The sequence below is a fragment of the Rhinichthys klamathensis genome, unplaced genomic scaffold, assembly GCF_029890125.1.
Source record: "Rhinichthys klamathensis goyatoka isolate OS25496 unplaced genomic scaffold, OSU_Roscu_1.1 h1tg000446l_1, whole genome shotgun sequence".
NCBI lineage: Eukaryota > Metazoa > Chordata > Actinopteri > Cypriniformes > Leuciscidae > Rhinichthys > Rhinichthys klamathensis.
In genome coordinates, this window is record NW_026606941.1 from 1,177,727 (window position 1) to 1,195,097 (window position 17,371).

General features: G+C 39.3%; 1 protein-coding gene across 1 annotated transcript; it reads left to right on the plus strand.

Annotated features, from left to right (window-relative positions):
• Positions 1–9,082: 9,082 nt before the first annotated feature.
• On the plus strand, positions 9,083–13,074 carry ptx3b (pentraxin 3, long b). Its single transcript, XM_056236458.1, has 3 exons — positions 9,083–9,386; positions 10,338–10,883; positions 11,645–13,074. The coding sequence occupies exons 1-3, from the start codon at positions 9,212–9,214 to the stop codon at positions 12,259–12,261; spliced, it is 1,338 nt and encodes a 445-aa protein (XP_056092433.1). The 5' UTR covers positions 9,083–9,211; the 3' UTR covers positions 12,262–13,074.
• The last annotated feature ends 4,297 nt before the right edge of the window (positions 13,075–17,371 follow it).

Sequence of the window (17,371 nt, forward strand, 5' to 3'; positions counted from 1 at the left end):
AGCAGCAAAAACTACATTAGCTGAATTGGACAGGGTGCAGGCCAAAGCTCTCCGGCTGTGTAGTGGAGCCTTCCAAACATCACATATCCCAGCGCTGCAAGTAGAAGTAGGGGAGATGCCTTTAAATCTTAGGAGGTTAAAACTTTCTCTAGCATATTGGGTAAACATAATTTTAGATGTTTACTAAGATCCTTCTATTATCTATTGAATCCCACAATAATATTTCAAATATAGCCTAAGTAAGCTTAATATATATAAAATCATCATTTATTGGGTACTTTCAATTGGGAGGTAGATTTACCGAATAGGCCTAACCCCTAAATTTCAACTTGTGAAAATGATATTGAAATATTATTATTTTTTTAATTCCATTGTTGTTTTTAAAAATATCTTTTTGATTTTTTTTAAAAAGTAAAGTAAAAAAAACAACATTTATTTTATATTTTATTTAAATCATGAAACTTTATGTAAAAAAATGTGTCCCGCATGTCACTACCAAAACATTGTGAGTTTTAGTCCATTGGCTGAGACTGATTTTAACCATACCCCTACCTTTTTGATCAGGAAATATTCTCGTGTGTATAAATATTCTCTCATAGCCTCTCTTTCATTATAGATAGGTACCATCATTTTGAGGGAAATGTTCAAAAGTCTGAAAATCTGTGTGTAACTTTAAGGGACCTCACAACCAAACACCTTTTTTTCTGCAGCTAAGCAAACTTTTTTGGGTGTAATTCCATAAAATGTTGTTTTTATGTGTGCCCAACTGTTCAGAACTGTGCTAGGTATGTGTTGGCTATCATCTTTGAACTAGGCTCAAAAGTATCTTAAATTGTCAATACCGAAACAGTCACTACCGAAACATGTGGTAAAGTTTCGGTTGTGACATCATGTTTTTTTTTGTGTTATTCGATAAAATTTAGTTTTTGTGTGTGTGTACAACTGTTCAGAACTGTGCTAGTTAACCATGTGCTGATTAGCATCTTTGAACTAGGCTCAAAAGTATCTTAAATTGTCACTACCGAAACAGTCATGACCGAAACATGCCATCATTGTTTTGGTAGTGACAAAAGGGAACACATAATAATTTATTTGGGGGAAATAAACTAAATATTTGTACAGTTATGTAAATAATTATGTTTTAGTAGTGTTTATGCAAGTTAAAATTCTGTAATGTGATGTGGTCACTACCAAAACATTACTGTCACTGTATACAGAAAATGTGCCGTCACGACCAAAACAAGGATGTTTTGTCTAAAATAAAGTATACTGAATTATCAACTAAGATTTTATTATAGTGTTTGGTTCAATGTATATTCAAACTAATGAATCTTTAACTTTGAAATCAGTATGATTAACTTAATGACTTTTACAAAGAAAGATTGGGTTCAAAATACAACACATCTTATAAATTACACTTGAAATATTGTTAAAATTGTAATTGTTATTGATTTACCTGTGAAACTTTTTTTTTAAATAGCAGAAAATATATTTAAAAGGTAGATGTAATCAAAATATTAATAGGTCAATATAAGCCTTCTTATTAAATTATTTATTATTGTGTTTCGGTAGTGACAAATTTGGGGAGAGAAAAAATTTTCCAAAACTTTCTGAAAATACGATATGATAATTAACTGCACAATAGAAATGTGTACCTTGGATATTATACAATTTGCATACATACAAAATTTGTGGAAAAAGACGTTTCCAACTCTGACTTTGAACCAATTCTGTAGAATGGCCCATATATATGTAACACAACATAACTACTGTATATAAAGATTATTCACATGAGCACGTTTAAACTAAAGGGTTTTATACTTTCATTAATTTGATACGCTACTCCACCATAGACTGTAGGACAGACATGCCACTAGTTACTGACCTGATACAGACACATAGCTGAAGCGGACTGATGATAGCGTCTTGTTCTGGAGCGAGGTAATGTCAATTGAAAATAAGCGGGGCAGCCTGAAATCTGCCCCAATGTCTCTCTGTGAGAGCGCGCTGCAGTTCCATTTTTCACCACAGATTTACATTGGAAATCTGCGCTGTATAGGGAGGACTCCGAGACAGGATGCCCCGCGTATCATAAATACATGCCTGCCGAATCCATGCGCTACATTTTAATACATCCTGCTTACTTTACTACTTAAAACAAATACAATTTGTTACAGAATGCTGAACACATTTATTATTTATTCAGTGTATATGTTTGGATGAATATTTTGGTTAAGCTCTGGCCCACCTGCCCATACAGACGAGCCGCGGCTGAAAGATAGATGGATTGGATAGAACACAAAGTGCATGACTGGATTTCATGCACTGGCACTCTGTGCACCAGGTTCCCACGGGGGTGTGCTATAGTCCACAACTGTTGCCAAGTGCCAAAGTAATCACATCATCATATTTGAGACCTACAGTACACCACAGTGAGGGGGTTCATTACAGAAATGATGAGACAGCTCACAGAGAGGATGTGATATGCTTGACACCTGGTCAACAAGACATAAAAAGATGGTTGTTGACTTCAGGAAATCTTGTGCTCCCCTCTTCATATCAATTGGTGGAATTAGTGGAATTGGCGGAATTAGTTATGGAACCCAGGATAAAAAAAATCTGACCTCTGGTGGGTCTTTAATGCCTACAACAGTGCAATAAAGTACAATAGTCCTCTTTACATTTGCATTGGCACATATTAATATTTTGTTTGTTTTTTCTGTTTCTATTTGATTGTGTGCTGGTTTGGTATATGTTAAAGCTGTGATTACCTTTTGTTCCACTTTAATGTCTTCATTAGCAATGTTCTGGTTATTTGGATATTTGCTAAAAGGGTAAAGGATCTTGGTCTTGGTCTTTACTGTGCATCAGGCAGGAAGTAGGAGAGATGCCAGCTGTCATTGATACTCATTTTGACCTCGTTGCATTTGCTTGCATGCCCCTCACCTCTGCCAACTAAAACCCTTATGTGTCTAAAAAAAATTGAAGTATACAAGACATTAAGTTGTGCCACTATTTTGATAAACAAATAATTTTTAAAAGATGGATTAAATTCTTTGATCTCTTGGACTTGTTACAGCAGTTTTCTCATAAATCTACTATTAAATAGTTTAGAGCTATAGTCATATTTTTTTTGTAGAGAAGTTGTGCAAAACGCTATTTTCTCAGTCCAAGTGAAAATAACATTTTGATGTCACTACCAGCAAACAGTAAATCATATATATTTTTTAAATCAATGTGTTTTCACAGGTTTTTCTCGCTTGTGGTTGTTTTTGCGAAATGCATGTCCCAAGTTACTGAGAGCAACAGTAAACAAGACATACTGTAGACAAAATATCCTGCTGCTGCAGTAGCAGTTCTAGTACTTTAAAAAGCCTGTTTCTTCTTCTTTTATGAATTAAAATGTCATTGAATGCCTATGAACAATTCTGATATTGCAAATATAGAAGGAAAAATAAAGGTGCCAGCATTACAAGTAGGCCTATATGCATTATTTTGAAATGTTTCACTGTTTAGACTTACATCTCATGAGGTTTGCAAAGTTTCTATGCATGCTAGCATGGCAATGTAAATACATTTCTGTTGTATAAAAGGGTACACCACATGCTCAAAAGAGATAACTTATTTAATTTAAGAACCATCCCCATTGCTTATAAATGCAGTTTGATACATGTTTGTGACTATACTATGTTATGGCTTTCACTTTAAAATACAGAAAATTAGCTCAGTTGGACAGCCATTTAAATTACTTTGCGTGTCAGCCTTGCAAGTGCAAAGTGTCATATTCTCTCATACATACAATGTATTACTGGCAGCTGATAGCACTGAATAAACCTCATGTCCCAGGGGAGGAACATCTTGCAGCTTCTTTTTGCATAAATCAGTCACTGAGACATTTTAATCAGGTAATTATTCATCCTTTCTGTCAGTGACTGGGGGGATTTATAATGTATTCCAGATCTGCTGGCTTGAATGGCACTATTGGGATCTGGTAAGAGAGCTGAAATGTTTCACCTCACAGGTTCAGAGGGGTGAACACTTTGCTATAGGGTGTATTGACAATTTAATACTTCTATATCTAACATAAATTATGAAATTCAAATTTGATGTTTGAAACCAAAAATGATATCATGCCTACATGCTGAATTCTCTATGAGTCCTTCATTTCACAGTGCAGGAGCTTCATTGACCCAGGAGCCATCATTATGAACAAGACATTCTTGAGTCAAATATCTAAAACCCTAGTCCACAGGAAGGAAATGTCATCAGCAGTACTGCACAGTTAAACCTGAACAATACCCCGCTTTATGAGGCAGTTTTGAAGTAGCCCCCCGAGATTGGAGAAAAAGTTGTTGCCCCGTAGCGAGTTTGGCATGGACAACCAGGTGACATAAATCAGCATGTTTCTGTGTCTGACTTCATGGCGAACATGTTCATTACCTGAGGAATGGTAATGAATGTTTTTGTTCTCTGAAGTCTCCGCCCAGCTTTACCTCACGCAGATTTGATTGGCTGCTTGTACGCTAGTGAGAACCAACTTTGTTCCTTTTAGAAATCAAAGCCAGCTATATTTTCTTAACATGCTGATTTGCCAAAGCCTGTGGCTGTGACATACAGCAGGGCCAAAGAGACCTGGCAGCTGATGGCAAACATACAAACTGCTGTTGTTTGACACATTCTCAACCTCTCACCTCTCTCCTCAACGCTGTTCAGACGGTGCTAGGCCTGAGGTCATTTTCCATTCTATAATGTGTGTCAGTGGAGGGAAGCAAAGGTGGGTTTTACTCAAGTGTAAATATATTATATCCCCTCTGGTATGGTATACAGGTGCCTTGTTGTGCAGCTATTGACCTAGTCTGCACCAGCTGCATTGCTTTATTGAGACTAGGTGTCATAGGACACCTGAAGAAAGTTCAGTTCATATACCTCATAATCTAAAACCCATTTATAGAAACAGTCCAGAGCTGGTGTTAACTGGTTCATGCTGGGCCTAATTCTCCAAATATTTCCATCTCCACATGTTCTCAATTTTGTTCTGACGGAGGCTCCTCTGTTTTGTGAACCGATTGCTTAACTATCGGTTTGGAACAAAATCACACGTGATCACTGATTTCTGTTTCTATGTAACACAATATAGTATGTGGTGTGTCTGTAAAACCCCCACAAACAAACAGAATGGAATGAAACTACTGCTCTGTAGAAGATGATAAATCACTGGGGGAGAGATTTCACAGATGTTTAGTTAATGATTGATTCTCAGAATTTCTGTCTTTTGGAATTTTTTATGCTGTTGTCTGAGAGTAAAAATCTGCAAAGATAGAGCCGCCCATTTTAGTACTGTTTTACACTTTTATTTACTTAAGGTTGAGGAATTACAATTGTGGGCCAAGGACAACAACTGAGCACATTGTGTATATAAGGAAAAGCAAGTGCTTTCTAATGGGTTTGTTTATATGTTTCTTCAATATCAACAGAGCTAAAATGATGTTCTAACAGAATATCATTTAAAATTGGGAACCAAATACAGCTGTCATATTTGTAATGCCTTCTCAGAAATTTTGACTGCAAGTTAACAGTAAAACCTGTTCTGCAAAAATAAATTATTTTCAGTGTGCTAAAGTATTATGTTCAGTTTTTTAACATAGTAATATACAAGAATAAGTTGCACTTTTGGAGAAAAACTCTAAGAACGTGATAATGATTAACGCATGTGCACAGCACAAGAGCCGACAAACACTTAATCTACATAACAATGCTATTTCTGTCACTTTCATAAAAGCCTATTGGAAACTATAGACACGCCCCAGACAAGGAGTATTTAACAGATGTTGTCAGTAAATTATTTGGCTGTGTTTCTAAAAAAAAATCTCCACTCATAACATAAGCAGTGGGTGGAGCATTAGTTTAAAACTGCTCTGGTTTGATTGATCTGAAATATATATATATTTATGCTGGAAAAATAATCAACTTCAAGTGTTCAAGCCACAATCCTTCGACTTCAAGTGTTCAGTCTGTTCCTTCAAAATGTATTGAGGTTACACATACACATGGTTCCTCTTTCACGGTGGATGAAAGGAGGAGGACCCTTCCCCTAAACACTTTTTTTTGGCCATAGAGCTGCACAACACGGTGTTCAGCAATTCCTTGTCTGATGTTCTTAAGTCCAATGCTCACAACACTTCTGAGTCCGGTAATCCCAAGTTTAGAATCCTCAGTCATCATGTCGCACCCGCCAGAGCCTCGTCACAAAATGGCCACCACGTCAGAGCCTTCAGCCGTCATGGTCGTCACACCAGAGTCTTCGGCCGTCATGCCAGAGTCTTCAGCCGTCATGGCCGTCATGCCAGAGCCTTCAGCCGTCATGCCATGCCTTCAGCCGTCATGGCCGTCACACCAGAGCCTTCAGCTGTCATGGTCGTCACACCAGAGTCTTCAGCCGTCATGGTCGTCACACCAGAGCCTTCAGCCGTCATGGTCGTCACACCAGAGTCTTCAGCCGTCATGGTCGTCACACCAGAGTCTTCAGCCGTCATGGTCGTCACACCAGAGTCTTCAGCCGTCATGGTCGTCACACCAGAGTCTTCAGCCGTCACACCAGAGCCTTCAGCCGTCATGGCCGTCACACCAGAGCCTTCAGCCATCATGGCCGTCATGCCAGAGCTTTCAGCCGTCATGGCCGTCACACCAGAGCCTTCAGCCATCATGGCCGTCATGCCAGAGCTTTCAGCCGTCATGGCCGTCACACCAGAGCCTTCAGCCGTCATGGCCGTCACACCAGAGCCTTCAGCCATCATGGCCGTCATGCCAGAGCTTTCAGCCGTCATGGCCGTCACACCAGAGCCTTCAGCCATCATGGCCGTCACACCAGAGCCTTCAGCCATCATGGCCGTCACACCAGAGCCTTCAGCCGTCATGGCCGTCATGCCAGAGCCTTCAGCCGTCATGGCTGTCACACCAGAGCCTTCAGCCGTCATGGTCGTCACACCAGAGCCTTCAGCCATCATGGCCGTCACACCAGAGTCTTCAGCCGTCATGGCCGTCACACCAGAGCCTTCAGCCGTCATGGTCGTCACACCAGAGCCTTCAGCCGTCATGGCCGTCATGCCAGAGTCTTCAGCCGTCATGGCCGTCATGCCAGAGCCTTCAGCCGTCATGGTCGTCACACTAGAGCCTTCAGCCGTCATGGTCGTCACACCAGAGTCTTCAGCCGTCATGGTCGTCACACCAGAGCCTTCAGCTGTCATGGTCGTCACACCAGAGCCTTCAGCCATCATGGCCGTCATGCCAGAGTTTTTAGCCATCATGGCCGTCACGCCAGAGCCTTCAGCCGTCATGGCCGTCACGCCAGAGCCTTCAGCCGTCATGGCCGTCACGCCAGAGCCTTCAGCCGTCATGGCCGTCACGCCAGAGCCTTCAGCCGTCATGGCCGTCATGGCAGAGTCTTCAGCCGTCATGGACACCAGAGTCTTCAGCCGCCATGGCCGCCACACCAGAGTCTCCAGCCATATCATGGTCGCTGTGATATCTTCAGTCCTGCCGGCTCCGCCCTGGCCACCTGCTTTGCATGATTTGCCCTGGTCACCTGCTCTCCCGGTTCCATGATCCGTCTCAGTTCCAAGTCTTGTTTCCTGTCCATGGACCTGGCCCTCCATCCCTCCCCCGGTTCCGCCTCCGTGCCACCTCTCTCCTGGATTTATGTGAAAGCCGCTCCTTAAAGGGGGACTATGTCACACCTGTCAGCTGGAGTGCAGATGATAGCCACCAGAGGGCACTTGTCCTGTCTGCTTGATTGTATCATGAACTGCATTTGCCATGATTCATTGCCTGGACTCATTATGTTCTGATTCCTGTCACCTGTGTATTATTATCTCGTTCTGTGTGTTCAGTCATTCTTTTTGAAATCTTGCTGCATGTTTGTGTTACACTGCATTTCATAATGCTATTTCTGCTTACATTGTCATGGTCTTGTTCTTCTGCTTGTCTCCCTGGATTGCCCTGTTTGCCTGTGCCTTGGACTTTTGTCTGTATCTAGATTGTTTACCTGGTGGTTTTGACCTTATGCATGTTAAATGGATTACGATTATGGATTGCACTCGATAAAGCCTGCGTTTGTATCTCCTAGTCACGTTTCCGAGCAGTACACATTACACAATCTTTGTTTGTCCTGCGCCTCCCTGAAGATCTGCTGGTAATTTATGAATATAGGTCTTGACACAATTAATTCAAAATTGTGTTGCGTAATTGAATTCCCAAGTCCTCTTCAATCTGACAAATGAGTTAAACTTCAATCAGCAAAGAGTTGATGCTCTAGTCTAATGCACCCACAGTTAATATTTACACAACCTGTTAATATTCAGAGCTGAAACCTCAGAATATGAAAAGAATAGTTTACCCAAAAATGACCATTCTGTCATTTATTCATCATTTACAACCCTATATAGTTGTTCCAAACCTGTATGGCTTTCTTTCATCTGTGCAACACAAAAATGTCTCATGGTGTTTGTTGAACTGATCTTCATTGTATGGAGAGTTGCAATATTCTTAAAAATATCCTATTTCTGCACATGGTTCTGCAGAAGAAAGAAAGTCATACAGGTTTGGAACGACATGAGGGTGACAAAATGACAGAATTCTCATTTGTGGGTGAACTTTCCCTTTAAGAGACAAAAGTGGAACTAGCACATTCATGTGTTGAACAGCAATAAGAAAGATATGAATCCAGAAGTTAACTCGTAATGTTATCTACAAGTTCCTTCTCAATTCATATCTTTCTTATTGCTGGTTTCACTGTCATGGACAATGAAAGCTCCCTCTGGAGTTACTATAGCTACTCCCATAACATCAAACATCTTTTTTGTCCAAATCTCTCTATCCACTTTGACTTGAGGCAGAATTCTCATTTGGGGAGACCCAACCCCTTTCCTATTTTCCTTTCCACACCCCCATGACAATTTCTTGCCCAAACAGCGGTAGAGACCATGACATTTGAATACATCATAAATGCTGCCCACCTCCAACAAAGCATTACTCACAGTGTGACAGCCCTGCTCTGAGTGCTGTTTAAAAGAGCTTGCTCAGACTCATGCACACTCAGTGGGCTTCCAGGCACATGAGGCACGGTGGCTGAGTTACAACACAGGGAAGAAAACCCCCCCACAAGGGATCTTAGTAGCTGTGGAACATCTGATTTACTTCAAAATAATCTGATTACATGCAGAGACAGACTAACATACACACCAGCATTAACATCAGAATGTACGCGCCCGGGGCCGTGTTGGCCCTCTGTCTGCCCTGCTTTTTGAGTGGGAATGTGTTTGGTTATGATTATGGAGAGGAGTACTCTGATTCCTACTATAACGAAATCTCCAATGGTGACCGCCTGCAAAGTAAGTTTTTTTTTTACTCCAGAAGTCTCTTCATTTTTATTTATAAATGGGTTTTTTTGTACTGAAATTTAGATTCTCATTTGACTTAAAATAACTGACAGCATGGCAAATTACTTTAATATGAAACTAACAGCAATATTGAGTATTAAATGGGTAGGTGAACAAACACATATATATATTCAAGTTATTATTGATAATGTATAAAGGCTACATTTGGTGCTATATCTGGTCATCGTTTCTTGTTATGAAACCCATCCATTTTAAATGGTCTTGAAGTGTGACAACTTAATATTAAAAGTACAAATATTTTATGTAGTAGATTGTAAACATTTTTGCTTTTCACAAGTTTTAATGATCTTACAGAGTTCCAACTTAAAATTAAAACCACAAATATTCCATATAACCTGTCAAATTATGTAGCAAAATACTGTTGTTATAGTTTTAGATGTGGCATTTCACACCATGCAGGCAACATTCTAAAATTGTTTTATGTCAACAACCCAAATGTATTTGAATAATTCATCTGTATTAGTAATGCACAGTGATATGCATAATGTGTCACGAGTCATGACAGCTTTTAAAAAAGCAAAAGTGTTGGTAGGTTTCATGACATTTGACATTTACATACCTTTCCACTGACGCTCTCTCCAGCAAACCCAAGCCTGGAGCTTGAACTTATTAACCAGAGGATGCTTATGAGCATAAGGTTATTCATTTTCAGAGAACTTGTCTCTGTTATTTAGGTTAGGTGCTGAGGAATAAGCAAAGCTGCATTTAGCAGTTCTTGAGCCTGCAACAAAACCTTCATCTGTGGCCCTATAGGAAGAATAAAACATGACAAAAAAATGTATTTAAATAAAAGTACATTTTGTTTAGAATTATTACATGATGTTACCTTTTCGGTCAAATACACAAACACAGAGCAGTAAAAATCATGCTCTTTTTTTACAGCTGGACCTACGCAAATTCCCTGTCCGCCTCAAGACCTCTCACGCTGGGACAAACTTTTCATCATGCTGGAGGACTCTCAGATGAAGCAAGACATGCTCATGCAGCAGACTGAAGACATGGTTAAGGCAGAGATGGACACCATATGGAAGGAGCTCCATAAGCTTAACAACAACAAAGCGTGCGTCCAAGCTTCAGAAAACACCTGCAAATGTATAAGTGAACAGATGAACCGCAATCTGAACCAAGCCATAAAGCAGCTCAGAGAGGTTGCAGATATGTATCAAGCCCAAAACAATGAGACGTTGCAGCAGCTCATTCAGTTCAGCAGGAACCAGGCCTCCCGTCTCACCAAACTGGAGAGCAACTCAGGTCTGGGACAAGTGGCCATGAAGTCATTCTCCGCTTATCCAAAGGAACAAGAAGCAAGCAATGGAGATAGCGGGAAACTGGAGAGAGCGCTAATGGCCACCGCTGTAGATCTCCAAAGGGTACATGCCCAGCTGGCCCTTTTCCAAAGAGCAACGGCACACCGCTATCTGCCCTCAGGTAGATGTTTCAACTACGAAAACAAATTCATGATGATTTCACTGTTTATTATTTTAATTTACTACGGGTTGCTAATCCGCAAAGGGCAATTTGGTTTAGGGCATAGGGAACAGACAGGGCAGACAGACAAATACAGTTAATAATGTAAAATATTATTGCAATTTAAAATGACTGTTTTCTAATTTTAATATTATTTTTAAAATGTATTGTGATGAAAAATAATTTTCAACAGCCATTACCAGTCTTCAGTGTCACAAGATTCTTCAGAAATCATTCTAATATGCTGATTTGCTGCTGAAGAAACATTTCTTATTATTATCAATGTTGAAAACAGTTTTTGCAGCTTAATATATTTGCGGAAACCCTTATACATGTTATAGGGTGGATAAAATTGTTCAGAAGTGACAGTAAAGACATTTATAATGCTACAAAAGACTTCCATTTCAAATAAATGCTGTTCTTTTGAACTTTCTGAAATCCTGAAAAAAATATATCACACAAATAATAAGCAGCAAAAACATTGTAAACATTGATAAAAATATAAACATTATTAACTGAAATGATTAATTTATCTTCAAAACCACTAAAAAAATCATGATTCCAAACTTTTGACCGGTCCGGCAGTGTGTTGCCTATATTTAATAGCCTAAAATCTGTAATATTTAATTTCTGTGGCCCTGAATACCTGTCAGTATTTGTATGCTGATTTAATGCAATAATTGATCTTGACTTTTATGCTAACTCTCATTCTCTTTTTTAAGGCTGTGAAATGGCTTTATTATTCCCAATGCGCTCCAAGCACATCTTTGCAGAAGTAACACCCTCCATGTCCATGTCCCTACAATCATTCACCATCTGTCTGTGGGCCAAAGTGACACAGTCTCTAAATAAAACAGTGCTTTTCTCTTACGGAACCAAGAAAAAACCTCATGAGCTCCAGCTTCTCATGGCAAGGCGCTCGGTGCTCCTCACGGTGGGCGGTGAGACCCATCTAGTGGAAGCTCACGGCGCAGTAACAGATGGGCAGTGGGGACACTTCTGTGCAGCTTGGAGCTCAGAGCAGGGGCTGGCCACTTTGTGGGTAAATGGAGAGAACGTTGCCAGAGAGCCTGGAGTAGCCGAGGGGAACGTATTGTCCGGTGATGGGTTCTTTCTGCTCGGGCAAGAGCGCAGCCGGTCGGGTATCTACAGAGATCTGGACTCATCGGTTGCCTTCACTGGGAAAATGACAGGGGTTAACATGTGGGACCATGTGCTGGAAGCAGAGAGGATTAAAGAGTACGCCAATCACGACGGATCCTGTGATGGCCGCGGGAATGTGATTGGATGGGGTGTTTCAGAGATCATCCCACATGGTGGCGCTCAATATATCAACTGAGACTGCACCAATATTCATCACAATACGTTGTATATTATATTGTATATCATTAATGATTTTGTAATTATCTTCTTTTTCATTCCAAATCAAAAGCACTGCTTAAAGGGATAATCTACCCCCAAATTAATTTTACTCACCCTCATGTCATTCCTTGTTCTGTGCTGTGGAGCACAAAACAAGATTGTTTGTCCATTGAAAGTCAATGAGGTGCAACGGACTTTAATGGTACATCATATACGGCTGAAACATTCTTCAAAATATCTTCTTTTGTGCTTCACAGAAGAAAGAAAATCAAGCAGGTTTCTGACAACATGAAGGGGAGTATAATGATAGAATTTTTTAATTTTTGGGGTGAACTCTTGAGAAGATCCTTTTTGACCTTAAAACACTGTACACAAAGCCAATTAAAATAGTTTAATATTTTGTATTCTTTTATTTTATTTTAGTACATTAAAGAGTAAATTGCATTGACATGTAAATAAATCAGTTAAATGAGTAAAAAGCTAATAAAAATTCTAGCGGAGTGGCTCAGTGAGCATAATTTAATGGACTACAAATAGCAGAACTGTTTCTGTTGTACCAAATTTTAATTTACCGGTAATTGACTTAAGGTGGGGCAAGTCCGGATTTATTTACAGCACCATGCTGGACATGACTGTTTACACTGTTCAACAATAATTCGAAACAGATTTTCCTGCTCTTGTGGTTTAGTAATTTACTATGTTTGTCTGTCTCATTGCTGCATATGTGTTGCTCCAATATATTGCCAGTTGGTCCAGTCTGACCACACATGCTATAAAATGAACCCAAACAAGGCGTAAACCAGAGACAGTAACTCTGAAATGACACCCACATGTGTATGTGTAATGATTGTTACAATGAGCAGTATTTTCCAATGGTGTGAGAGGTACAAGGTCAGAGCCCTTTATGTTGACTGACCTAACTTTGTCCTGTCAACCTACATAGAGGCAATGGGGCTGGGCGATATGGCCCAAAAAAATTATCACGATATTTTTTTTTATATCAGTCGATATCGATAATTATCACGATAAATGTCAAATCTTTATTTCTTTCAAGTTTAAAGGCAGATTTTTGCTCCTAAGTGAAAGTTGTATAAACCAGAGCATTAATTGTGGTTTTAACTCTTTATTGTCAGAACATATCATGACAAACACTTGCCAAACAGGTGAACATTTCACAAATCTGAGGTAGAACATTCAAACATTTGTCATTTTTCCTTAACAAAATAAATATCTGAATAGAAAAATATTTCTTCAGCACAGTTTGCAGTGCAGGCTGCAATATTCAAATTACATGTTTTGTCTCGAAATGCATATTTGACAGTGAGTTGACAGTAAATCTGCATCCTAACTCAAGCTAATACTACTCTGTTCAATTTATGTTCATTAACAAAAACAGTAACATGTTTAAAAAAAAAAAAATTAACGACCACATTTTTATTTGGTAAAATGTAATATTCTGACTGTTTGAGTTTTATTAAAATGAACCATTGGTTATCCAGTATCATGCATTTAGATCATGATAACCACAGATAAAACCAGGCATAGCCTAACTTATAGCACCTCACTATCATGGCAAAATGTAACTTTATGGTTTCTATGGTATTTGTATGACAAAAGTAGCCTAAATACATTATTAAATACTGTAATTATATTCCATTAGTCATTTAAAACATTGTCTACATTAATAATATAATACAATTCAGTGTGTACACTCACCGGCCACTTTATTAGGTACACCTGTCCAACTGCTCGTTAACACTTAATTTCTAAGCAGCCAATCACATGGCGGCAACTCAGTGCATTTAGGCATGTAGACATGGTCAAGACAATCTCCTGCAGTTCAAACCGAGCATCAGTATGGGGAAGAAAGTTGATTTGAGTGACTTTGAACGTGGCATGATTGTTGGTGCCAGAAGGGCTGGTCTGAGTATTTCAGAAACTGCTAATCTACTGGGATTTTCACGCACAACCATCTCTAGGGTTTACAGAGAATGGTCCGAAAAAGAAAAAACATCCAGTGAGCGGCAGTTCTGTGGGCGGAAATGCCTTGTTGATGCCAGAGGTCAGAGGAGAATGGCCAGACTGGTTCGAGCTGATAGAAGGGCAACAGTGACTGAAATAACCACTCGTTACAACCGAGGTATGCAGCAAAGCATTTGTGAAGCCACAACACGCACAACCTTGAGGCGGATGGGCTACAACAGCAGAAGACTCCACCGGGTACCACTCATCTCCACTACAAATAGGAAAAAGAGGCTACAATTTGCAAGAGCTCACCAAAATTGAACAGTTGAAGACTGGAAAAATGTTGCCTGGTCTGATGAGTCTCGATTTCTGTTGAGACATTCAGATGGTAGAGTCAGAATTTGGCGTAAACAGAATGAGAACATGGAACCATCATGCCTTGTTACCACTGTGCAGGCTGGTGGTGGTGGTGTAATGGTGTGGGGGATGTTTTCCTGGCACACTTTAGGCCCCTTAGTGCCAATTGGGCATCGTTTAAATGCCACGGCCTACCTGAGCATTGTTTCTGACCATGTCCATCCCTTTATGGCCACCATGTACCCATCCTCTGATGGCTACTTCCACCATGTCACAAAGCTCTAATCATTTCAAATTGGTTTCTTGAACATGACAATGAGTTCACTGTACTAAAATGGCCTCCACAGTCACCAGATCTCAACCCAATAGAGCATCTTTGGGATGTGGTGGAACGGGAGATTCGCATCATGGATGTGCAGCCGACAAATCTGCGGCAACTGTGTGATGCCATCATGTCAATATGGACCAAACTCCCTGAGGAATGCTTCCAGCACCTTGTTGAATCTATGCCACGAAGAATTGAGGCAGTTCTGAAGGCAAAAGGGGGTCCAACCCGTTACTAGCATGGGGTACCTAATAAAGTGGCCGGTGAGTGTATATCCCACATTTCATGGTGCAGTTAATATTACTAGGCTAACCTTACAGTAAATCCATGGTAAATGGATTCAGTATCAGTTCATATTCTGACTGTATCACAGTGTTTCTCCTGTTCGTCAGCGCGGTTTCATCTGCCTTTAAACTGGTTTAAATCACTGAGACGTGTGTGTTCTTCGCTGAATTCAAGCGCTTCTCACTGGATCTCGTGAGCGAGGCCGATCAGAGTAAACGCGTCTACTCTAGTGAGCTCGCGCTGCCGTTTGGACTTTGATCCGAGCGGATAAACAGTCCGTGAGGCGCGCGGTTCAAATGAGTTTCGTTCCGCTTTTGGCGCATACACATTATCGAACATTTATCGACCTCTTGATATCGTTTTATCGAGAAAAATTATATCGCGATAATTATCGTTATCGTTTTATCGCCCAGCCCTTTCACCAGTATGAAGGCCTAACACAGCAATATAAATGACTGTTTATATATAGTTGATGCAAATGTATTCACTTGCTGTTTCTGCATTAATTATGTTTAAAAACATTGCCATTGATTCTAAAGGTTTTGTAACATGACAATGGTATTGTAAAAAAACAAACTAGGTTTTAAAGTAAAGAATTTTTTTATATAACACTGTATCTCAAACAATATTCATAAAGTATGTACATTTACAGTATAGAGCTCAGAATTATTTGGCAATCCTTACAGATTTACAGTTCACAATTCAAACTGATGAATTTCATTGTGATTTCAGGTATGTGAATGCAAAACTGTTGTATCTTTACATATTATAAATGTAAAGTATTCCCAACAAATAGGCCTATTCCCAAATAGTCAATTTAGGAAAGCACAATTTAGGATGGATGTGCTTATTAAATGTTTCATTGGGGTGTTTTTTCTACTTCTGGCACTTTTATTTCCCAGGAGTTGTATAATAAATGATAATAATAATACTTGTAGGACACATTAGAAACTTTACCAACTCCTCAAAAAAATGTTTTTTTTTTTTTTTTTTTTTTTTTTATCATTGTCCCAGAATAATTGTAGGATCCTTTTTTCCAAGTAAAATTTTGATATCAATGGAAAAAGCTGCTGAATGGACCTATATTTCACATTTCCGGGGTTCTCAGAAGCAGACGTTGTCAGTTGGGTAAACTACGATGGAAACTAACAAACATAATTTTTGCATACACATTTTCCCCAATAGCAAAAGAAACAATGCATAGTGTATGACTTTCCAAAATAGGGACAAAAAATATGGAGAAATTGATTGTGTTGGCCAGAGGAGAGAAAGATGACACATTTTCACTGTTTTACAAACCCTCACAGCAGTGTTAACTGGTTTTCTGTAATTTAATGCCAAAGTAAGAATACAGAATATTGTTATAAATGGCCTATATTAATGTTTTTTTTATTTTTTTTTATCATTCACAGTTTGTGAAAAGGGAGTGTAAAGATCTTTTCTCAAGGCCTTGACTCACAGTTGAATATTACATTATATTATATTATATTATATTATATTATATTATATAGAAAATCTTTATAGATATGTGAACACTGTGTGAACTGGGTGGTCATGAGAAAGTCTATCAAAGCACAGGACAGATCCATGAGCCAAGATCTTTTTTAATGAAAGACATGTTTTACACTGCATTCACACTATAAAACTCTAAAGAGACGTGACAAAAAATACAGATGCAAGATAATTGCAATTTACCTGCATATGTACTCTGAAACACCTGAAATAATAAAAGATAACATTATGAATGATCAAATTCATCCCACAGACAGGAAGCTTTCAGGATCTGTGTGACAATAACAAGTCGGTGATCAAATACTGATCTGCCGTTCATCTCTCCAGGAGATGCTGTTAACTGGTGATTTTAGTTACAATGAGTTGTAACTGATTTAATTTATATCTAGATTTTATTTGCACACCTGTGTAAAGTTGTAGTCTGAGGTTTTGAGCTCATGAACTTCACAGGTAAGAGTAAAAAGTAGATCTTACGCAGTGGGTACATCACATCTAACTGGCTCTCTAATCGACATCCTCATGATCCCATAACAACAGGAAACTGGAAAGAGGTTGCATCAGACCTGGATTCACTGCTAAAGCGAGAAGACTCAGCTATTTTTGCAATAGATGGCATCCATAGCTCTCGTCTATTCACAGTGCG

Excerpts from the sequence above, each read along its gene's own strand:
- ptx3b (XM_056236458.1), top strand. The coding sequence starts at position 9,212 with ATGCAGAGACAGACTAACATACACACCAGCATTAACATCAGAATGTAC. Across the intron at positions 9,387-10,337 it reads CAATGGTGACCGCCTGCAAA|CTGGACCTACGCAAATTCCC; the intron begins GTAAGTTTTTTT and ends CTTTTTTTACAG. Across the intron at positions 10,884-11,644 it reads ACACCGCTATCTGCCCTCAG|GCTGTGAAATGGCTTTATTA; the intron begins GTAGATGTTTCA and ends CTCTTTTTTAAG.